The 25,557-nt window shown below is 42.0% G+C and overlaps 1 protein-coding gene and 1 long non-coding RNA gene across 4 annotated transcripts in view; one reads left to right on the forward strand and one right to left on the reverse strand.

The window, feature by feature from the left end:
• Window positions 1-952, forward strand: part of TTC27 (tetratricopeptide repeat domain 27) — a 564,428-nt gene extending 563,476 nt beyond the window's left edge. For all 3 annotated transcript variants that reach the window (XM_068232111.1, XM_068232110.1, XM_068232112.1), the window contains one exon: window positions 776-952. In XM_068232111.1, the coding sequence (XP_068088212.1) occupies window positions 776-898 (123 nt within the window). In that variant the 3' untranslated portion in view covers window positions 899-952. The remainder of the gene's footprint in view (window positions 1-775) is intronic.
• LOC137504108 (uncharacterized) overlaps window positions 1-25,557 on the reverse strand; it is a 216,423-nt gene that overhangs the window by 102,801 nt on the left and 88,065 nt on the right. The gene's annotated exons all lie outside the window — the stretch shown is intronic.

The raw sequence follows: 25,557 nt of genomic DNA on the forward strand, positions 1-25,557 counted from the left end.
GTTAATTATTTTATCTGGGAGTCAGTGAATTCTTTTATCTGGGTATTTTAGAGAACACAACTCTACACTTCAAGGGAACCTGAAGCCAAAATAAGTGCCCGTATGGTGTACTTACCTCGGGAGGCGAAAGCTTCTGGATCCTAAAAATGCTTCCCCCGTAGTCCTCTGCAATCTCATTCCAGTGGTGGAACCCCCCGAAAGTCTGCTTGTCGGCAGCTCACGCATGCACGCTAGCTCCGTCCCGCTTGGCAGTAGCTGGGCTGAATCGGGTCCATGCCACTGCGCAGTCGCGACTCACCAGCACTGCAGCACAGACCTGATCGGGCTCGTACCGCTTGGACTCTGTTAGACCATGAGCGGTACGGTGGTTGAGCGCATATGCATGGAGGCCACATTTTGGGAGGTCTGCGGAGGACGACAGGGATGCCTCTTTGGGATCTGGAGTCTTTGCCCTCCCGAGGTAAGTATCAATAAGTATGAATTGTAAACCTTACCGGTTTGCCTTAATTCCTGAATTTGCCATATCCCATAATATAAAATAAATGAAAAACTATGACGCTATGATTACTCCCTAGTAGTGACTGTCAGATGAGGAAACCTGTAAACGCACGTGAAAAGCTCATGATGCAAAGCTGCTCACGATGTAAGTGAAGGTAGTGTGCAGTGCCATGCAATACCATCATTCACACCAGCTCATCAGTGACTTGAAACTTTATTTTAGTACATATATTTACTTTTTTGGTACAATTATATATAAATGTATTTTGTCTTACAGCAAATCTACACAGATGTGGCTAGCGGAGAGGTGTCTGACCAATTAGCTGATGAAGTTCGAGCGATGGACACACTTATAACAGAAATTCAAGAGATCAGTAATCAGTTGCGTAATCAGTACTGAGAGGGATTTTCCGTTCAACAATATGTTTGAATAAATGTTTTCTGTATAAAAAAACGCTGGTATTTTCCTGTTACTGCTCTGATGTGAACTAGAGACTCATAATCTTCAGAGTCATGTGCTTGGCCTATATATAATGGTTTTGAACACCCTGGAATGGCTACAGTTTTATTATTTATAAGGCACTTATTTGGGATTAGTTTTACATGAATGCATCAAGTAATTGGCTGAGGTCCACTGGCTGAAACTGCTGATGGCTGGAAAGCTGAACTGTCTACTTTATGTTGAAGATAGAATACAGTTCAGTTCTCTAGCATCAGTAATCAGAACATAAGCGTGAAATGGAGGCTATAGCCACGCAAATACACCCGTTACTATTTACTTAAAAGCTATATAAAAGTCAAACAGGATCACAATTAAGTGTTAGATAATGGGTTGCCTTACCAACCATGCCTTATCTAAAGCTATGTATAATCAAAAATACTCACTGTAATGTATTTTATCTAAATAGTACTTCCAAGTTCCGCAGCAGTTTATGTACTGAGGACATAGCAGTACCGGCTACCTCAGCACCTATTCATGAAGCATTTACATTTTAATGTCTTGACAGCAAACATAGAGGGGCACACAGTAGTCAGTCAGAAGCCAATGAAAAGAGAGCCACACTGGGAAAAACATGTCATCTACTATGGATGGGATAGCCATTTTTTTTAATAAATACTGCTTTGATGACTGCAATGCTGCAGTTCAGTATTTTCAAAGTCTCGAACCAGAAAGCATGCACCAAGTTGAATCAGAACATCTGCAGAGCTATCTGAGTCATTGACTTAGAAAACATTAAGGCCGGTTTTACACCTGTTTCTTGCGTTTGCAGTGCAATGCTCTACCCCATCGCATCGCACCTCAGAAAACTACATTAATATGACCATGCGCCGACAAGGTCATATGAATAGCCCCCCTCCCCCACCCACACACACACACTCACTCGCATGCATTCCGTCAATGTTGAAGTCTGACAGTAACACGCTGTTGACATTGTGGCAGGTTGACGGATCATCGGAAAATTGGGGCCTGACGCAGTAAGTGTACTGGGCCCAATAGACTTTCATTGCTGTTGGGTTACCCTGCGTGCAGAATAGGTAACGCAAAGCCATGGAAGGGTCTAAGTGTAAAAGGGGGCGTAAGCAAATTAAACATGCTGTATACTATGCAAATCTAACTCCACAACAAGGATGCTGACATGGGGATACAAAACACACATTTCCTGTCCATAAATTGTGCCACTGCTGTTGAGGTGACCCATTCTGGAGTGCCACTCTGGCCCTGGCTACTGCCCAATACCCCATCCCTCTCAAGACTGCACCATGTGCTAATCCTCCATGTTAGTGAGAGGGAACAGAGAGTAATATTGGCATGCATTACAGGGGAGGACTAGGACCATTTAGCCTGGGAGCATTCACAACCAAGTTGCCCTTGGAGGAGGGTGATGGGAAAGGAGAGTTAAAAAAAAATGGATGGCGCCAGTGTTATCAAATATGGTGGGAAATAATTCTAGAGCCTCAGCTTTTCAATGCTCATCATTACGTTTCCTGCTTTTTAGCAACTTGTTGTGTATGAATTTCCTTTTTATTTTACCCCACAGTATGTTCTCAACTTGTAGATCTTACTAACCACTGATGGAGGCAGGGATCACCTCTGACAGATAGCGGCTACCTCTAGTGCAGACAAATATTGGGGGCCATCTATGTTTTCTGGTCAATTTTGGGGGTCACCTATGACTGCTGACAGATATTAGTGGGTACCTAGCACTGATAGCTGATATTGGGAGCACCCATGACTGCTAGCTGATATAGGGGGGTCAACTTTGACTACAGACAGATCAAAAGAGGTACCCAGCACTGCTTGCTGCTATTGGGAGACACCTATGATTGGTAGCTGATATTGGGAGCCAGCTATGACTGCTACAGAGACTGAGAGGCTACTTGTGCTGGCCAAGGCGAAAGTTTGAGAAGCTCTGATAAGGACTACCAGGCTGCACAGTCACTCACCTGGCAATCACTGCTGTGTGGCTTCCTCTCAATTCCTAATAAAGCGACCTTCCCAGCTCCGCCTTCCCAAGATTGTCAAGTCACTAAGAGGGTGGCAAAACTAGGGAGTTTTTGTATTTGGGAGTTGTGTTAGCTGGATCAGTAGCAATGTGGGTTCAAATCTCAGCTCTTCCTGTTCAGTAAGCCAGCACCTATTCAGTAAGGAGTTCTTGGGCTAGACTCCCTAACATTGCAACTGCCTACTGAGTGCGCCCTAGTGTCTGCAGCGCTTTGAGTCTGCCAGGAGAAAAGTGCAATATAAATGTTACTTGTCTTGTCTAACACTGAGCTTTTTAAATTTATGCTTTGAACAGATGTCTCCCAGTAGGACAAACCATTTTTGAGAAGTGTGATATATTTTCTGACAGCCTAGGTAAACCTACATACTTTTTATCATAAGACATATGGGACTTTTTCTCATGCTATATTTAACCACTTACCAGGGGCGTAACTAGAAATCACTGGGCAACCCTACAAAACTTTGAGTGAACCCCCCCCCCCCCCCCCCCCAATTGCAGGGCCTATTGTTACGCTCCTGCCACTTACCTACTGTAATCTGTATCCCCAGAATACCACAGAGAAAACTTTATTGGAAAATCTGTTTAAAGGACTTCTTGTAAGGCTTGGTGATATAATTTGAGGAGTCAGCATGTATGTCCAGGCTATAGGTCTCGCTCTTTACCTAGCTATCCCTGCCTAGCACACACTAACTGACACCTAACTGTCCATGCCTGGCACACCACTAGCTGGCCCTAATTAGGACTTAAGCGAGTAAGGCATACAAGCTGACAGAGAAGGCAGATACACCACCAGAGGCCAGTACTGAGGCTAGTAACACAGTTCCGCAGTATCACATACACAATTCAGGCAGAGCAGTCCAAGTAAATAATCTTCATGCAAAACTATGCAACAGCGATAGCAATTTTGATCAGAGTTATGAAACAGTTCCAGTAGACTTGCATGCAGAATAGCAACCGATGATAATGGATGTAGTATGACACAGTTCCTTAAATCTACATGCAAGTTTATGTGACCGGTTAACAGAAGTTCCAGATGATATATAACAAGTTAACGCGAGAGTATATGCACACTGTGAACTGACTTATCGTCCAGAGTAGTGGCATACAGGGATTATCCAATAACTGTCCAAGGTCGGTCCAGACGGCAAGCAAGGGATGTCCAGTAATTTAGCAGAGGTCGGTCCAGGCAGCAAACAAGGGAAGTCCATTAAATAGCAGAGGTTTGTCCAGGCAGCAAGCAAAGGGTTATCCAGGAATCAAGCAGAGGTTAAACACAACACAGTAGTCAAATACAATCCGAGGTCGAAGTCCAGAATATCAAACAATGATCAGAGTGAGCACCCAGCCAAAGCTATGCTCATCACGGGCGATGACTGGCAGCACTCTGCACACTTAAAGAAAACCTGAACTGAACATTAAAAGTCAAAATAACCATACACAAGTCATACTTACCTTCCATGTAGTCTACTCCTCAATCTCTTTCTACTTTCCTGGGTCCTGTTTGTTCACTGTGATCAGGGGAATTTTCCGTCCTCCATTTTGAAAATAGCCATTACCCCATAACCGCTTTCTGGTCAGCACACTGTTAAACTGTAACATCGCCCACTTGAGCCATAGGGAAACATGGACATTACCTGGTACATCAGTTTTCCTCTCAGCTATAACTGACAGCAACTGATATTTTACTGACAGCAACTGATATATTTCAGATCTGACAAAATCTTGTCAGAACTGGAAGGGATTATTGTCAGAAGAAAATGGTGAGCTTCTGAGAGGAACTGATGGCAAGGTAACTATGTAATATTCATTTGAAGTTACCTCATGTGTTTGTTTTAAATATTTTTACTCAGTACAGGTTCTCTTTAAATATCAATCATTCTTCAATCAGTGGCCGGCCACTTTCCGCACAACCAATCACACAGCAAACCCTGACAGGAAGTGATCAGCTGACTGCGCTCCAATCAGCTAAGCGGGTCAGCTGACTATTGTTTACTCTTGCGAAGGGCGTACTGCGAACGCGCCCTCCGCCTATCAGCTTGTGCGGACTGTGAGTCACCTGCAGGGCCAGCAGCGGGGAACAAGCGACGAGACCCGGAAGTGACAGATTCTGCCCGGGTCTCAGCAGCACTTTCACTGATAACAGGTACATTCCTTACTGTATACTTCTATTATGAAAAATGTAAATTACATGTGCATACATACATATAAACTGTTTATTTGTTCCAGAGTAAAATGCACTATAAATTGCCCTTTTCCTATGTTGCTGTCACTCACAATAGCTAGTAAACATCTGACAGGTTTTGGACCAGTTAGTCTTCTCCTGGGGGATTCATGAATTTCCTTTATTCTTCACAAAAGTGCCCTAGGGAAAGGACCTATAGAAAGATGCTGGCAAGCCTGTCACCTTACATAAATGCTATTCTGGCTTTTGTAAATATAATTAGTCCTGAGGATCCCTTATGAGGAAATGGACTAGTCCCATCAAATCTATCAGATTTCTACTACTTCTGTAAGTGATAGCGACACAGGACAAAAGCAATTTAAAACTGCTTTCTTTCCTCTGCAACATCTGGTCTCCCATTACAATACAAGGTACCGAATCTTTTTTTGGAATTAGGCCCTTATCAGTAATGAACATGTTATTGCTGGGGAGCTGGATTGTGAAGTGGTTAAAAACACCACCTTTGACATAGGAGACCAGTGGCTGGAGCCAATAGCTATTCAGTAACGATTCCTTGGTCAAGACTCGCTATTGCTCTAGAGTGGCCGACCGGGCACGCCTTTATTGGCTGCAATTCTCAATCCCTTTACGTTTGTCAGAAGAAAAATTCCATAGAAGTGTTAACATTTAATTTCACTGTATTACAGTAGAATCTCAGTCATCCAGCACTTACAGGGATTGGTAAATGCTGGATAAATGTGGTTTCTGGCTGCTTGAGAGTTACTGTTAACAATAGGCCTAAGTAATACAGTATTATACCTTATACTACTGCATATCCATCCACACCATAAGCTGTAATCATATTAAAATACAGTAACTGAATACAAATGAAGACAAAGACAACATTAACTTAACATAACACAATTTTAGTACTGTATAAAATAATATAAAGGTAGCTTTGCATATCCACCAATGCTAGGATGGGATGTTTTCTGGTTGCTTCAGAGTTCTGGTCTACTTAGTTCTATATAGGTGAGCATCTCCTGGAGACATCAGAAATCCGTTATGTACATACAGCACTATCACAGTGTTTCATCTCTCATACATGAAATAAAGGTGCAACTAAATGTGGGCACCGGGATACAGATGACAGTAGAGTATCAGTAACATTCACCTATAGTCAACTTTTTTAGAGTGTTAATTTTTGTTAGTAAAATATCTGTAAATATTACTGATATTTTATTACAGCTAAACCGCCTACTCTCACTCCTCCCCCCTCCAATGCCTAACCCCACCCACCGACATCTAACCCCTACCTTTAAACTCCCCTTCCTGACCCCTAACCTTAACATATCCCCTCCACCCCCAGCACCTAAGCGCCTAACCTTAACCACCGTCCCTGGACGCCCATGCAATGGTTAAGGGCTCTGCCTCTGACATGGGAGACCAGGGTTCGAATCTCGTCTCTGCCTGTTCAGTAAGCCAGCACCTATTCAGTAGGAGACCTTTGGCAAGTCTCCCTAACACTGCTACTGCCAATAGAGCGTGTCCTAGTGGCTGCAGCTCTGGCGCTTTGAGTCCGCCAGGAGAGAAGCGCGATATAAATGTTATTTGTTTTGTCTTGTCATCCCCACCACAAACAGTAAAAAACTGTAGATATCGGACACTGCTAAAAATGTAAATATTGGGAGCCACTGTAGGCACTCATACAAATATCATTTATAACAGGCAGCCACATTTCCTGCTCTAAACAATATTTGTATGCACGCCTATGGTGACACCCAAACTTCCGCGGCTCTCTGGCACCAACATTTCCTGCTTCCGTTTCACTCTCCTCCTCAGCCTCTTACCCTGATCACGATACATAAAATGTATAATAGAATATTATGCAGATGAAGGGTGCTGCATCACACACACTCTTCACAGCATGCATTTTCCTCCAATTAAAGTGGGCCTTTTTCTGGACAGTAAATTACCTTTGCCACGCCTTAAAATACATTTGCTATATGGTGACTTATTTCAAATTAAATGACTACATTATGGGCATGATTCACAAAGCTTTTTCACCTGTTTTCACCTTATCTATGTTACATTATAATATTATTATATAATATTATATATTATAATTAAGGTAAGAAAAGTGATATTGAAATGAAGTTAATCTTTAAGTGATAATTTTGCTTGTAAATGTGCTGAAAGGTTATTATTATCACTTAGGTGATAAGTCATTTATGAGAAGTTTTGTCAATAGAGCCCCATGTGTCTGTTTTACCACATGATGAGCAGAAATGTATTATTTAACTCTATGTACAGTTGGACCAATGTACTATATATCACTAGCGAAGGACCTGCAGCAGGCTGGCGGAAGCAGTCGGCAAACAACTCTTACATTCTTTCATAGAAAGCTGGGAGCAATGGCGCCTCTTTGGCACACAGACCCCATTATATGACTGCATAGAATTCCAGCAGAAGACCTTTTCATAACAATGATTGACAGCAGCTTTCCTAGAAAGCCTCTGTTGTCTGCTGGACACAAAATTGAAGCCTGCTAAGCTGAATAAACTGCTTTCCAAAAGCTTAGACTAGGCTAGTGCAGCTAATCTGCTTAGATAAATCTTCATAATTGGCCAGGAAGGTACAGTATAGATGTGTTACTGTAACTGTTGCCAGATGAGCCAGTCTTCAGGAGGGATTTTTAATTTGTTCTGTATGGAAATACAACATACTGCACTCAATTAAAAGGAAGAATTACAGTATGTTGTCTAAATGTAAGAAATGAATATATATGTATACACTGTATATATTGGTTTTTCAACTACAGTATTTCTCAAGGTCATTAAGGCAGCCCCATAGTTTGACTCTCCTGAAAGTTACACAGTCAGGAGTTCAGTAGACTTGTGCTCTTTGCTTTGAGAAGCCTGCCAATCCTTGCTAGAGTGCCAAAAGCCTTGAAGCAGACCTACTACTGCAAGTAGAGAGTACATTCATATGTTAAGATTTCATGTTTTCTGCACTGTTACGTTTAGTAGACCAGTTAGAAATACGCTGATGCTCTGTTGCCAGAACATTTACTTTATAATGATCATGAAAACATGAAATGGTCACCACTGCAGCCAACCATATCCGCTCAATCCCCCACATTCACCACTGTACCATGTCATTCTGAGTGTCTGGATCAGGTGATGGTATCTTATCCATAGTTATTGGCTGATACTGTCAGATGAGAGTCGGATTAGATTCCAACTGGATCACCTGAGGCATCTTCATTTGGTCCGCTCTTGTTCACTTCCTCCATTTCTCTGTTATAAATATGAATGCTTGGATGAGCCAGGCTTTAACGTTTTTGGACCGCCTAACACTGATTGGTGTTATGTAGAATTTCCTAATTAATTTGGCGGCCAAGTGCTCACAATATTGCACCACCCCTTAGGGGGGTCACTCTGGTACCCGGAATACTATTCGACTAAAATGTAATAAAACAGAGCGTCTACATGTGCTTATATTCTTTATTTGTTGTCTGCAAAATATTTTGGATACAAAACTTGGTTCACACTACTTAAAAACCTCTAAAAACATTGGTGTTATGTCTGGGGTGGCGATTTGCAGGAAATCGCGCGCTGATGCATCTCCACTTGGATGACCGTGCTCCGCTCTGAGGTTTTCTGTCCAATGTAGCCTGTCATCCTTTTAGATTTGCTGCAGCCACTAGGGGGAGCTCTTCTGTATGCTACATCGCAAATATGCACATCTAAAGGGATGTAGGGATGCCCGCTGAATTGTCAGCTTCCTCTGATTTGATACAGTGAAAGACCCACCTGATACCAGATCAAATCAGAGTGAGAAGCAGGCTGTGTGGCTCTCCCTATTGGCCGCCTGGCTCTCCCCAAAGGCTGTCTGTCAAATCCACCGCACAGAGACAGCCTGGGGAGAGCCAGTTATCGGCTGCTGTGAGCTGGAGAAAAAAAAAAGAACACTTTAGGCCGGTAAATTAAATGCAGAAATCTTTGTGAATTTAAACTTCCCGGGGTAATTACCGCACAAGTCAGTAATTTACCTCACTTGTCAGGAACTGTGATTTTCTCTGCGGAGATAGATTTAGTGAATTGTACCTAGGGAAGGTGATTGGTAAAATCAGCTGTTTTCAGCATTACCTGTAATGCTTTGTGCATAGAGCCCAGTGAGTAGGTACTGTTGTTAAGAAGTGACTCTTCATGCTGCTGAGCCGGATCATGCATAATGTAATGCTGTAGCTCAGGAAAGTTAGAAGGGGGGCACTTTGGCAGTTCAGCCTCTGTTGGTGGTGGACTTTGTCCCGGCTCTGGTGTTTGGGGGAAGGTCATTTACAGGATATGACAGTACCAATATCCTGCGCTGATATCTCATAAACTTCTGTATGCTTGACATGACTCCACTTTCCGAATACTTCTTTGGAGATGCATGTGATTCAGAGGTTAGAAGATAAGCATGAGGATTAGGAGCATCTGGTAGCCTCCATTTCAAGTGTTTTCCCAAACTTTTTTTTTAATACCATACAATGTTGTAACAACACTTGAAGGACAGAAATCTAGAGTTTTACCTATATTTGCAACATTTGTTTTGAGGAAAATGGAAGGAACAAAACGCAACTAAAAGCATGTGGCTTAAAGAGGCACTCAATGTCCACATTAGTAACTAGGTATGGTCAGTGAGATGAAAATATTTCCGACTTCATGCAGTAATTATGTAAATTTCTATGTACATTTAAGCAGTTTGAAAATGGACCAATCAATTTAAACCTGGTGGGACTTGATTGGTCCATTTTCAAGCTGCATACATTTGCATACAAATTTACATAATCCTGCATGAACATGGAAATATTTTCATCTCATTGATAATCCCTATTGGTAACCAGATGTGGAAAACCATTCTCTCTCACTTTTAAGCTTTATTTTGCAAAGCAGTGAAAAACACGAGAACAGATACCAGGCATAACAATGTCCAATGTAGAAGTTTAACAGCCATGCATAAAGCGCATATACAGTATAATGTTCAAGAAGCATCAAAATAATTGGCTTGTGAACAACAATGTTATCTGGATAGAAGATAGGGTTACACCTAGATTAACAGCAAAATAGAGGCACCAATCTCACATACAGTATACAAACATAAAGAAAAGGATGAACCGGTAAAATAACTAAAGGGAAAAAAAATTGTCTTGGAGCATCAGAACCTGTCATAGTAATAGTTCTAGATATGGAGCCATAAATATAGCAACAAAGAGAGATGAAAAAACAGAAAGATAGAAATCAGCATGAGGTGGAAGGAACAGACCTCCGGTTCAATCACCCCTTCTCACTCAACACATCCTTGTGTCCATAAATTCATACCAGTGCGCCCATGTTTTAACATACTGTTCCATCTTACCCTGGGCAACCATAATGATCTCCTCCATATCCGCCACTCTATTCACTCTTTTCCTCCAGAGAACTATGGTTGGGGTTTTCTTAGATTTTCACAAAACAGGAATAAGTAAATTAGCTGCATTAACAAGGAATACATTTCTTGTAGGATTTGGAGGGCATTGGCACTAGGTGAAGTAAGTAAACTTTGGGGGGGAACCATTCTCATCTGCTATTAGTTTCACTGCAGCTCATGCCACCATGTTTATCCTCCGTGGTGTTTAGCTCATGTGATTGTGTTTTTAGCTCTACTGAAAGCAAAGAATAATTGTGGCTTTCCGTAATTTGGTAATCCAGAGCCAGTGATTGTTATTCTCTTCCCTGGTTAAACATTTACCTCACTGTATGTTCAAAACACTAAACAAATGTGAAATGTATCACTCTCCAGATATTTTAGTGGCCTCACTTGTAGTAAGGCCATACGCAAGAAGGAGATACATTTGTACTGTGAATATAGAGGACAAGGGAGTTAACAGTTTTCAGCAGAAAAAGGATGAACATTACATTAGTTGTTTAAAATGCAGGATAACATCTTTACAGTAGGTGATAAGAGTTTCCAGCAAGCAGTTACTCATGTTGCTACCACGTCACCTCTACTGATCAGAATTTCGCTGCCTTCTGGACACACTGTACATACCGTAATCTCCACCAGATACAGTCTGGAGGTTGAAGGGATCAAGTTAAAGCAAATCTGAAGCTAAAATAAACTTATGTTATAATGAACTGTATGTGTAGTACAGATAAGAAATAGAACATTGGCGGCAAAAAAAAGAGTCCCATTGTTTTCCAAGTACAGGAAGAGTTAAGAAACTTCAGTTGTTATCTATGCAAAAGAGGTTCTTTGAGCTCTTCGACCCAACTTGGGTCAAAGACACTCCTGTTTTCTGAAGCACTTAAACAGCAAAGAAACTGTGAAAGACGGTTTGAGATAGAGTTTTACAGCAGAAAAGATCAAAGGGTCATTAGCGCTGCTCTGTTTTATACAGAGTGTGGTTTGTAAACTGCAAATGTGTCATAATAATGCAATGTTATAAGAAAAAAATATATATATAACTGAAAATAAAAATGAGACTCTTTTCTTTGCTACTTATGTTCTATTCCTTATCTTTAACTACTCTAAGACCGCTCCGCGCCAATGGGCATGGTCGCGGCAGCATTCCCAGGACCACCTAATGCCAATTGGCATCAAGTCCTGGGGCTGCAGTTTGCAGGAGATGCGCGCGTATCTCCTGCTTGGGGGGCGGAGCCACTCGGGAGACTGTTAGACGGCGAAACCACCATCTTTACATGTAGTACAGCGCTGCGATCAGCAGCAGCGTTGTACTGGGGACAGCCGTGTGACACGGCTGTCCCCTGGGGGGACAAGAGAGTGATCGGCTCTCATAGTCAGAAGCCTATGACAGCCGATCGCTGCGATTGGCCGGCTGGGGAAAGGGGGGGATTGGGGGAAAAAAAATAAAGGAAATAGTAAAAAATATTCAAAAAATAAGAACATAAATATTTATAAAAAAATAAATACAAGGGGGGCGATCAGACCCCACCAACAGAGAGCTCTGTTGGTTGGAGAAAAGGGGGGGGGGATCACTTGTGTGCTGTGTTGTGCGGCCCTGCAGCTTGGCCTTAAAGCTGCAGTGGCCAATTATGAAAAAACAGCCTAGTCTTTAGGGGGGTTTACCACTGTGGTCCTCAAGTGGTTAAAACACATACAATACAATATATCATAAGGTTTTTTTACTTCAGGTTTGCTTTAAAAGACTGAATAGTACCAGTGGAGTTAGACTGCAAACAGGTGTACAGACCGTTTTCTTTCTTATTTTTATTCCTTGACAAAGTACCTAGTATTGGAATGTAAAGGCTCCAATTATGAGCAGCAGAGTTGTTCTCCAGTTTCTGATTCAGTAAGGACTTCTCTAGAAGGTTCATCCTCCTTTTCCTTCCAGATTCTTGTAGTTGTTTGCCTCCTCCATGTCCTGGGACCACTTCCCCTTCCTCTGATCTGCAGCAAGTTTTAAAGGGGCAATTGTAAAATGTAAAATATGTGCAAACATAAATACGAAGAAGGTTTTTTTTTTCCAGAGTAAAATGAGCCATAAATTACTTTTCTCCTATGTTGCTGTCACTTACAGTAGGTAGTAGAAATCTGACAGAAGTGACAGGTTTTGGACTAGTCCATCTCTTCATAGGGGAAAAAGACATTAATAAAGAGGACTATAGAGATAAACCTGACTAAGGCTAGGTTCACAGTAGGATGTTATGGTCGCGAGTTATATGCGTCCCATTACCATCACAGGGATAAAGATGTATTATACATTAGAACCTTTTGTAAACCCTACTGTAGGCAGGAAAATCCCTTCTGCACTTCACCATCTTTCTTTTAAGAACATAAAAAAGAGGAATTACAGTGGGTCACTTTCTGTATATAAGCAGAGACTGCTGAACAGAGGAGGAATTCATCATAGGCCACTAACATGCATCACAACTTTAAAGATAAAGGCATCTTATTATTATTATTTATATAGCTCCGACATCTTCCGCAGTGCTGTACAAAGTATATTGTCTTGTCACTTAACTGTTCCTCTTAGGGGCTCCCAATCTAATCCCTTCCCTACCATAGTCCTATGTCTATGTATGTATTGTGTAGTGTGTGTATCGTAGTCTAGGGCAAATTTTTAGGGGGAAGCCAATTAACTTATCTGTATGTTTCTGGAATGTGGGAGGAAACCGGAGTACCCAGAGGAAACCCACACAGACACGGGGAGAACATACAAACTCCTTGCAGATGTTGACCTGGCTGGGATTCGAACCGGGGACCCAGCGTTGCAAGGCGAGAGAGCTAACCACTACGCCACCGTGCTGCCCACATGAGTTATTAAAAATGCTTGTGTCTGTGTCAGTTTTTAATGCAGTGCCACGTGAGGGTAGAAAGATCACAGCTATCCAATACTGACTTTCATCTTTGCCCCTTAGATACTGAGGAAACATTTAATTATATTGTGCAGATGATAAAATCTCTGACTGTAGTGCAATATTACACGTTATTCTTAAACTGCCCTTTACAGTGCTTTACATAGTGGTGTACCCCTCCCCTTCTTTACTTTTGAGAGTTTTTGTAATGATCTGCTCTGCTGTCTGCACAGGCAGACAGCTGTTTGACCATTCTTTATGTCTGAATGCTACAGGTCTCTGGAAAAAAGACCTGTCTTCACTTTGCAAGTTTCAGAGTTGCTCTGCTGGTGAGGAATTTGCATACACTTGTCATGCAAATTTCTTAGCTGTTTCCTCTGATGGCTTGCAGTATAAAAACCATTAAACCATTTCTTCCCAGAATTCCTTGCTGGTCATGATGATTTGTTCCTGCTAACTCTCCTGGAGTATCAGCCTTGCTATTGTTTGCTAAGATTATCTTAGAGTAATTCCTTGGGACTGCACTAGGCATCCCTTCTGGCGCAGTCAGCTTGTATTATCTGTTTTGCCTTGTTCTGTCTATCTGTTGCGATTGTCTTGTCACCAGCGGCGGTCGACAGGAAATCATTCTGCCTGTACCCTGTCTTAGGGGTGCTAGCCAGAGCAGTGGTTGCTACTGGTAGCCCCATTTGGTTGTCTGTCTGGATCGCATCCGCTCTAGCGGCAGTAGCGGTGGGTCCTTCCGTGCTCTGTCTGGGAGTGTAGGCCAGAGCTGCGGTTGCTGCTGGCTGCTCCTTCTGTCTGTCTTGTCTGGTACGAACACTTGCTGTAGGCTCGGTGAGGTAACCGTCTAGCAAGCGTTCGCATTCTCTATTTCGTGTTTGTGTTACATTGGTTAGTTAGAGTGGCACGCTTATCACTGGGCGTCTAACGCGCGGTGATCGTGTCTTAAACGCGTTCGCTGTTGCGAATGAATGCGGTGTTCGCATTTAGCTAGTGTTTATTTTCCTTGATGTTCTGATCGTTGTTATTTACTTGTCTTTCTTGCTACACTTGTGCTCTGTCTAATTCGGTCTTGTGTCACTATTGACAATCGCCACTCTTGCGATTGCGTTCCCACTTCGGTTCCGTTGTTGTGTGCTCACCGTCGCTGGGTGGCGACTAGATTGGTGGATACACATACATTCTGTCTGTGCTCTCTCTCTTTAAGGGCTATCTTGCCCTGCATTGCTTCAACTCGTACAATTCCCACCTGGCATCTGTGGCAGTGCAGAGGCTGTGTTCGTCTGCACGCCACAGCTCCATCTGTCGGTGGGAATTGCCCTCTACAGGTGCATTGCACCATAGCTGGGTTCTGTCAAATTACACACTTGTGGAGGATTTCCGCAGTGTCAGCGCGCGTCCTGTGCGCTGACCACGGAAATAATTCCCCAATCATTACAGTCTTATGGTGGCCATACATGGTACAATAAAAACGTTCGATTATCCCCTTTATTCGATCTAAATGATCGAATCGAATGAAAGTTGAAAATTATTTTTTTTTTCGATCAAGAAATGCGAACAATTATCCCGTTTTTTTTTTTTAGAAAAATCAGATCGGACATGCTGGAAAAATCTCTATATTCGATCTAACAGAATAATCGAACTAAATTAATCAAAAAAAAATGAAAAATTGTACCATGTATGGGCACCCTTTGTATCTCTGGAATGTTCTTCTCATAGCCAATCCTGTTACTGTCCTGTTGGTAGTTAGCCTAATTAGTTGTGAACTATTAAGTGTTCTATAATTTTTCCAGTCTTCCTCTGTTTAAATTGTTTTGAAACATGGTTGCTGTCATCAAATTCAGAATAAGCAAATATTTTCAATTAAGCAATGCACATTGCTCAGTTTTAATATTTGATTTGGTTGTTTTTGTGCTATTTTCAATTAATTATAGAGCTTACATAATGTGCAAATCATCACATTTTGCTTTTATTTTACACAGCGTGCCAACTTTTTTGGACACGTCTTTTTTCTTTCTACCCAATCACGCCTTCAATGACTTCCTGATGTTTTCAGTCTGTTATTTCAGAATAGGATGGATCCAGAACATAAAATATGTACTTTTAATTTGTTTGTTTTAATCGTGTTTTATTATATTTTCAAGTTAATACCATTCTTATCAATAACAGTTTCTGAAACTACCTTGTTTTTTTACTCTACATTTAAAAAGTTATTCCACTTAAATTAAAACATTTATTGGTATTTACATCACCTGTAACAGCATAATTGAGGAAATGATAACAAAGAAATCTTGGATTAAACAGCTACAGCAATTGGAGACACTGAAGTCTCTTTTTTTTACCTTTTTTTCTTATAAAGTCCTCTTCAGCATTAAATTCTAAGCGGATTCGCCGTTTCCCGTGGCATTACGAGTGATTTATTGCCCATGAATGGCCATTTCTTCCTGGTAGAGGCAGAGCTTTGCACATTAGCTCTGCCTCCTCTCCAGTCAATCTCCGCTGATCTCCGCCTCTCCACGCCCCTCTCAGTCATCTTTCACTGAGAGAGATGGAGATTGACTGGATAGGAGGCAGAGCTATTGCTCAAAGCTCTGCCTCCCCCGGGCAGGAAAATCTGCGATCTGTAAAAGTGGTGGAACTTTGCAGGGCTATTTCTGGGCAATAAATCACTTGTTCTGCCACGGGAATGTTGCAAATCCGCTTCGAATTTAATGCTGAAGAGGACTTTATAAGAAAAAAAGGTAAAAAAAAACTTCAGTGTCTCTTTAACCAGATGTTTAGGATGTCTGAAGGCTACTACTCATCACTGTCTTACAACGGTTTGAGCACTGTGTTGGGGAAAAAATGACTTACTGAAGTGAGAGGTATATGGAGATCAGTGATGCTCAAATCCATTCCGGTAGATACCCGGATAGTTGCTATCCGGATATCTCCCAGTATAGCTGTGCGGGGGGGGGGGGGGGGTCAATCTTACCTAAATGACGTCTTCTATGGTCCGTCCCTTTTGCCTCCCACAGTACGATCCAAGCGCCGCATCCGCCGGTCACGTGACTACAAACCCTTCCCCCTTCAACCTGGAAGGAGGAAGTGTTTGTAGTTTCATGAACGGCGCATGCGGCGCTTGGAGCGCATCGTGGGAGGCGAAAGGGACGGACAGAAGAAGACGTCATTCAGGTAAGATTTCTTTAAATCGCCGGCGATCAAAAAAAAAAAAAAAGCAAAAAGCCCTAGGTGTGAACGAGCACTTAAAGAAAAACATTTCTTTGTTACAGCTGATACACATCCTGCAATAAATCTGCAGTGTCTACTTTCTGCTTTCATGGAAGCAGACATATTGTTAACAGCCTGTGTTTGCCAATTAGCTCTTTCCCGTGGCAGGAGCTGGTGCATTCGAAGAAATCAAGCTACAACTTGTGATTAGTCACAGATGAGGGGAAATGAGACTGGTTAAACTCTCTAAATACATACAGGGTGCATTTCTATATGTTTTTCTTCTGTCGTGTAAGAGTTCAGGTCCACTTTAACCACGGTTTTTTTTCCCCCTCAAAAACCAGAGCAGTTTTCACATCATGCCTCTCCTCTCCCATTCATTCGCCAATAACCTTTTTGTTACTTATCACACTGAAATGATGTACTGTATATATATTTGTTGCCACAAATTAGGCTTTCTTTGAATGGTACTTTTTGCTAAGAATTGTTTTATTTAATATACATTTTAAATGGAATAAATAAGAAAAAAATGAAAAAATTCATTATTTCTCAGTTTTCGGCCATTATAATTCTAAAATAAAAGTGCTGGTGTGGATAAAACACATTTTACTTACCCATTTGCCCCGGTTATTACAACATTTAAAATTGTGTCCCTAGTGCAATGTATGGTAATAATATTTTATCTGGAAATAAAGGTGTATTTTTTCCATTTAGTGATTTTTTAATACTATATCACTAATTACAAGCCTTTATTTGCAAAATTAACAGCAATATACCCTCATGACATACATATTAAAAAGTCCATAAGGTAGCTATTTATGTATTTATTTATTTTTTTAAATGGTGTCATTTTTTTTTTATTTTTGGTACTATGTAATTTTAAATTACTATGTTACATAGTTACATAGTTATTTGGGTTGAAAAAAGACATACGTCTATCGAGTTCAACCAGAGATCAAAGTACAACACCAGCCTGCTCCCTCACATATCCCTGTTGATCCAGAGGAAGGTAAAAAACCCTTACAAGGCATGTCCAATTAGCCCCAAAAGAGAAAAAATTCCTTCCCGACTCCAGATGGCAATCAGATAAAGTCCCTGGATCAACATCATTGGGCATTACCTAGTAATTGTAGCCATGGATGTCTTTCAACACAAGGAAAGCATCTAAGCCCCCTTTAAATTCAGGTATAGCATTTGCCATAACTATTTCCTGTGGCAATGCATTCCACATCTTAATCACTCTTACTGAAAAGAACCCTTTCCTAAATAAACGGTTAAAACGTTTTTCCTCCATGCGTGCAGATCATGCCCTCTAGTCCTTTGAGAAGGCCTAGGGACAAAAAGCTCATCCGCCAAGCTTGTATATTGCCCTCTGATGTATTTATACATGTTAGTAAGATCCCCTCTAAGGTGTCTTTTCTCTAGACTAAATAAACACAGTTTATCTAACCTTTCTTGGTAAGTGAGACCTTCCATCCCACCTTCAATTTTGTTGCTCGTCTCTGCACCTGCTCTAAAGCTGCAATATCTTTTCTGTAATGTGGTGCCCAGAACTGAATTCCATATTCCAGATGTGACCTTACTAGAGAGTTAACCACTTGAGGACTGTGGGCTTTACCCCCCTTAAGGACCAGGCACTTTTTTTCTATTCAGACCACTGCAGATTTCACGGTTTATTGCTCGCTCATACAACCTACCACCCAAATGAATTTAGGCTCCTTTTCTTGTCACTAATAAAGCTTTCTTTTGGTGCTATTTGATTGCTGCTGCGATTTTTACTTTTTATTATATTCATCAAAAAAGAAGACATGAATTTTGTCAAAAAAATGATTTTTTTTAATCTTCTGTGCTGACATTTTTCAAATAAAGTAAAATTTCTGTATACATGCAGCACGATAAATGTGGACAAACATGTTTTTGATTTTAAAAAAAAAACCCCATTCAACCTATATTTATTGGTTTGGGTAAAAGTTATAGCGTTTACAAACTATGGTGCAAAAAGTGAATTTTCCCATTTTCCAGCATCTCTGACTTTTCTGACCACCTGACATGTTTCATGAGGGGCTAGAATTCCAGGATAGTATAAATACCCCCCAAATGACCCCATTTTGGAAAGAAGACATCCCAAAGTATTCACTGAGAGGCATAGTGAGTTCATAGAAGATATTGTTTTTTGTCACAAGTAAGCGGAAAATGACACTTTGTGACAAAAAAAAAAAGTTTCCATTTCTTCTAACTTGCGACAAAAAAAAAAATGAAATCTGCCACGGACTCACCATGCTCCTCTCTGAATACCTTGAAGTGTCTACTTTCCAAAATAGGGTCATTTGTGGGGTGTATTTACTGTCCTGGCATTTTGGGGGGTGCTAAATTGTAAGCACCCCTGTAAAGCCTAAAGGTGCTCATTGGACTTCGGGCCCCTTAGCGTAGTTAGGCTGCAAAAAAGTGCCACACATGTGGTATTGCCGTACTCAGGAGAAGTAGTATAATGTGTTTTGGGGTGTATTTTTACACATACCCATGCTGGGTGGGAGAAATATCTCTGTAAATGACAATTGTTTGATTTTTTATTTACACACAATTGTCCATTTACAGAGATATTTCTCCCACTCAGCATGGGTATGTGTAAAATACACCCCAAAACACATACTACTTCTCCTGAGTACGGCGATACCGCATGTGTGGCACTTTTTTGCACCCTAACTGCGCTAAGGGGCCCAAAGTCCAATGAGTACCTTTAGGATTTCACAGGTCATTTTTGTTTCAAGACTACTCCTCACGGTTTAGGACCCCTAAAATGCCAGGGCAGTATAGGAACCCCACTAATGACCCCATTTTAGAAAGAAGACACCCCAAGGTATTCCGTTAGGAGCATGGTGAGTTCATAGAAGATTTTATTATTTTGTCACAAGTTAGCGGAAATTGATTTTAATTGTTTTTTTTCACAAAGTGTCATTTTCATCTGCCCCTACAAGGACCGCTGCCTCTGGGCATGAGCTGGTCCTTGCGGGATCCACTTTCTGGCCGCCCCTGTGCAGTGGGCAGTCAGTAAGTGGTTAAACAGGCATATTATGCTAGCATCTCAAATTTTTATTTCCCTTTTAATGCATCCCAAAATGTTGTTAGCTTTAGCTGCAGCGGCTTGGCATTGAGTACGATTATTTAACTTGTTGTCAATGAGTACTCCTAAGACCTTCTCCAAGTTTGATGTCCCCAACTGTATCCCATTTATTTTGTATGGTGCTAGACCATTGGTACGACCAAAATGCATGATTTTACATTTTTCATCATTGAAATGTAATTTGTACTATGTAACTTTTCATTTGATTCATCTATGTAGTGTGTAACCCTGTCACCTCATATCACAGTTTTTTTGTATGATCATGCACAATGATGATCATAAAAAAAAATCAGGCTGCAATGTACAGAAAACTGCAAGTAAGTCACGATCAGAGTTTGCGAATGCAATTTTGATTTGCAGTAGTATCTTTGATTAACTTTAAATTAAATATCATGATGGGATATCCTGTTCGGCTTTTTCTAGCTTTTTTAAATTTTGCTGTGAGTAATTTTACTCTACATTTTTAAGTTGTGTAGCCAATTTGATTTTCCCTCTGATGACAGCTCCATAAGCTAACCATACAGAAACCTGGGGAGGAGCTATTATATTGGTCAAACTCTGGGCATCGTAGCGGCTATTTAAGTGGCGGAGATGGCATAGTGGATATTTTATCCTCTACAGAATTTCGTAGCAGAACTCTGTAGTAGTTAAAATAGCGGCAGGGGTGGGCATAGTGGAAGTGTTAGGGCTGGTTCACACTGTGAGCGATTGCGCTCTCTTTGTTGATCAGCAAAGCGCTAGAGCAATGTTACCCTATGAGGATGTTCCCACAGTAGAAAATAAAAAATGTGCTGCCTGTATTATTTTTAGAGCGATTTTTTTCTAAAAGATTGTTCAAAATCACACATTCCGCAGACACTGAGCACTTAGGGCCTGTTTCCACTACATGCAGATTGGATGCAAAATGGACTGACTCCAATGAATGCCTATGGGAAAATCTGCATCAGAAAAATTGCGTTTAGTGGAAACAGGCTCTTAGACATTAATTGGAGTCGGTTTTACTGCATCCATTCTGCATCCATTCTGCGTATAGTGGAAACAGGCCCTTAGCGTTTGCATTTGTACTGTAAAGTAAGCCTGAGAGTTGGTGTAGGTAGGGGGGATACATTAGTGTGAGGTGTAGGTAGCGGATACATTAGTGTGAGGTGTAGGTAGAGTGTTTAGTGTTAGCATAGAGTGGGGTATTAGTGTTAGGCATAGTTAGGGGGTAGATTAGTGTTTGGCATAGATGCAGTGAAGGTTAGTGTGAGAATAGGTTGAGATAGGCGATAGGAGAATATCGGTAACGTCACTGATATTCTCCGATTGATAACAGGAGATAGTAGGCTATCAGTAAAATTAGATATTCTATTATTGGCAATATCTCACACCAATTTTTACTAGTGGTGCTTTTAAATGGACGTAAATTCAAAATGGAAAGCATAGTAAAATATGCACTTGTCATGGGTAAAGTTTACTTCTCCTGTAAAACATGGTTTGATATAGAATATGGTTGAATAATAATGGGTATATGCAGCAGAAGTTAAAGCGGATCCGAGATGAAAGACTAACTATAACAAGTAACTTGTCAAATATCTTATCTAAAGTTTAGATAGTTTACACAGCAAATCTAGCTTCGAACAGCTTAAATAGAATATGATTATTTCTTTCTGTGATACAATGCCAGCAGCCATGTTGTTTGTAAACATTACACAGAGGCCGGCTTATCTGCATCTTGAGCAAAAAAAACTAATTCCCCTTCCTCCTCCCTCCTCCCCTCTCCCTCTGAAATCTCTGGCTAGTAATACCTCCCACTCCTCCTGCCCATACTGAACTCCCATGAGCCCTTGCTACTGTCTGAAAGTGCCTTGGCTCTCTGAAAACGTGGGCGAGGCTTGTTTAGTTTATAGAGAATTAGAGTATTAAAACAAAAACAAAAAAGTATTTGGCTTGAGAAATGCCCTATAAACAATAGGAAAGGAACACAATTATGCAATGTGTAAAAGTTCATCTCGGATCCACTTTAACAACTCTGCATTTAATGAATTTATAATAGCTGTTCAGTGACCTATTGAGTGGACTGTGCATCAAGCCGGAGTGGCCTAAATAATGCTTCAAATGATTCTTATTACAACATAAATTATTCTTTGTTATACTCAGGATAATGGTGATTTACAAATGCAATACAAACTGAGCACCGGAGTGTAATTATTTAAAAATATTATACTTTACAAATCAGACAACAGAACCAAAGAACAGATTACACTCATAAATTCCACAACACAAAGGATAACAGGCACAGAGCAGCAGAATCTGCTTTACGTATCAGACCGCCATAGCTCACTTCTATCAACCTGTTTAAAAAGACATTGTCATGTATACTGTAGAAAAGAATGTGATATTGAGGGAGATCCCGACAACCCATATAAAGTATACATCACTATGAAGTAATACTCCCAATTTAAACCAATCAGAACATTAAAGTGCATCACAACTGTTTTCCTAAAGGATGTAACTGTAGAAAGTCCCCTTGATGAGATTTTAGGTCCTTGTGCCAGGTTTTAGTAGTTGCATTTAGGTACTCCTCTTTACCAGTAATGGATTAAGATTAAATGGGGTCCTAGGCAAGGTAGAAGCTTTGGCTCATCCTGATGGTCCTTTTGGCAATCGGAGGTGGCAGATGCGACAGAGAAATTTGGAGTCCCCCCCCCCCTCCCTCCTGAGACCCATTAGGCCCCAGGTACCTGCCTAGGTTGCCTTTTGGATGATCCTGCTCTGCTCTGTACCTCATATCGCCTGATGCCTCACACGAGCATCGGCACAGGATAGTGAGCACCAGTACGCAGCAACGGTAGGCGTGGATGTTGAGGGATCCGACTCAATAGACAGTGAGATTCAAGCCAACCGAGGAGCCAACACATAGGGTTGAGGCCGTTAAAACCCGTATCATTTTACTGGATATGTTTGTACATGTGCACTTTTTTTGTTATTAAAATGATTTTACAATTTTACACTATGGTGGCCCAGAATATGTTTATATTTTGAGGTGATTTGGTCTGCTTGTACCAGAGATAGACAACAAGTTCCCAGAAAGGCAGGGAGTGGCCAGATGACCTCACAGGTGCTGTAGACCAATCTAGCTGAGGGTCACAACATAACGGTGTGTGCCCACTGCTTCGGGTGTGGTGGTGGGTATCTCACTGAAGCAGGAAGGTGGCCGCTTACCAGCCGGGAAAATCAGGTTGGACTTTTCATTTTATTCAAAGAAATAATTTTTAGTAGCTTGGACAAGTGGATAAACAGTGCGCAGCTTGTTTGTAATTATTAGGTAACTGCTTCCTACCACAGATACAATATAAATTGAGCTTTTTCCTCTAAAGGACAGCTCCACCTGATGATTGTCTCTGAAACAAACTGCAATGGAAATATATAGCCTTATTAATGTTTAGTTAATACATCCCTTTACCTCAACCCAATCTTACTTGACTAATGTAATTGTTAAAAAGATAAATGTTGTAACTTAGAGGAAACCAGAAGAATCGAAAGAAAAAGAGTTTCCCTTACCTGGGGCTTGTGCCAGCCCCCTGCACCCACCCTATGCCCACGACATTACCAAATGATCCTCTGGTCCCTTTCTGTGGCGCACTTTAACTTTCTTCAGTCACCGTTCACTGCGCCTGCGTGGCCTTGGCTGTGTGCGTCTTCTTTCGCTCTCCCTTCACAGGCACAGTAGAGATTTTCTCGTACTGTGCCTGTAAGGGATGCTCACGGAAGCATGTACGAGGACGGACGTTGCCTTGCAAGTCGGCCATAAGGAAAGTGAGCAGCTGCAGGGGATTGGAGGATTGTTTGGTAACGTCGCGGGTGCAGGGGGCTGGAAGAAGCCCCAGGGAAGTTACTTTTTTTCAGATTCTACAGGTCCGCTTTAATAGGATGTGATACTATTGGATCAAAACAATGAAAACTAAAGGAGTCTTCTGGTTATTTCAAGGGAGAAATACTAAATTGCATTTAACTGAATTGTTCTTCAAGGGCAATTTGGTCACTAGTTGCACTGTAATCGGCATGAGATGCATGATAGCTTAATGTGTTGCTATACATTTTAATGCATGTAAGTATACATGTGCAGTTTTAGTTTTTGTTAACCTCCTGGGCGATAATCCCGAGCTGAGCTCGGGGTATATCGCGCAGGAGGATTTCTCAGGCCCTGGTGGGCCGATTTGCATAATTTTGCTAGCTGCGTGTAACTTCCGCTCGCCACCGATCCGCCGCTACCCGCCGTGCTGCGCAGCCCCCCCCCCCCCGAACCCCTTGTGCAGCCTGGCCAATCAGTGCCAGGCAGCGCTGAGGGGTGGATCGGGACTCCCTCTGACGTCACGACGTCCACGACGTCGGTGACGTCATCCCGCCCCGTCGCCATGGCGACCGGGGAAGCCCAGCAGGAAATCCCGTTCTGAACAGGATTTCCTGCTTACTCTGATCGCCGAAGGCGATCGGAGTGGGTGGGGGGATGCCGCTGCGCAGCCCAAGGCTCACTACATGATTTAAAAAATAAAAAAAAAGTGCTGCGCCCCCTCCTGGGTGATGTCATTGTATCGCCCAGAGGGTTAATGAAGGAAATTTGTTGGGGGAGAGGGGGATTGTTTGTTTATTTTATATCCCTCAAAAGTTTTACAAAACAGCATTGAGCACTCCTGCCCCCAAGCCTTTTATAATTCCTTGTCCTCTGTGTAGGCTGGTATTGGGCAGGAAAGCTCAGCTAGTGAGCGTTGGGGCTCTGCTACCTGAAAAATACCTGCCCAAATAATATCTTACATTGGAGCAGGAAATAAATTACTCATCCCCTCCTCCTCCTGCAAAGCATTATGGTGACCCCACATCTAGGATCACCATGCTCTCCCTGACAATAGTACAGCTCCATAATAGTACAACCACTATGACCACCCTTACCCATTACAATGTCACCAGGCCCGGATTTACATTAGAGGAGCCTAGAGGCACAGCTGTCCTGGCACCCTAGGCTTCGCCCTCCATGAACCCACAAACCCCCACAGAACCACACCGCAAGTGTGCTGCCTGGCCCGGCTTTCACTTCTTTCTTACTTCCCTTGCCCGTCATAAGTACTGGTAGCTATATGTGTCCCTTAGTATTAGGTAGCCAAATGTTTCCTCAGTATTAAGTAGCTAGAGGTGCCTCAATCTGAAGGAAGACCTCGCCAGTGGATTCTGAGAGCTGGGTGAGTAACCTCTCATTTACACTCTGCTCAGGACTCTGCATATGAAAGGAGGGAGGTACTAGGGGATGGGAGTGAGCTGCCTTTCCAATGTCAGGAACCTTTAGGTGCACAACTACAGTGCCTTATGGTAACTACGGCCCTGAATGTCACCCCAGCATAGCCATATCTCCTAATTAAGGCCATGCACCCCCCCCCCCCCCCCCACCACCACTACCAATCCCCAGTATGATAAGTGGCTGTAAACAAGTCTTCCCCTGTATTTTAGCCATGTGCTCCAAGTAAAGGCATGCCTACTCCTCCACAGAGCAGTTTCTTGGGCAGTGCGGACAGGGCGACCGCACTGGGCGCAGACTGGCAAGTAGAAGAAGGAGGCGCAGGCAGAAGGACATAACCGCTAGGCGGCGGGTGAAGCGTGGTGCAGCCAAATGGAAGAAGAAGAAAGATTACCAGTGCAATCACCTTCCTTGACTCCTGCTGGGCTGCCTGCGTCAGTTGCCAAGTC

Source organism: Hyperolius riggenbachi, chromosome 4 (genome assembly GCF_040937935.1).
Source record: "Hyperolius riggenbachi isolate aHypRig1 chromosome 4, aHypRig1.pri, whole genome shotgun sequence".
In the NCBI taxonomy this organism is placed as follows: Eukaryota; Metazoa; Chordata; class Amphibia; order Anura; family Hyperoliidae; genus Hyperolius; species Hyperolius riggenbachi.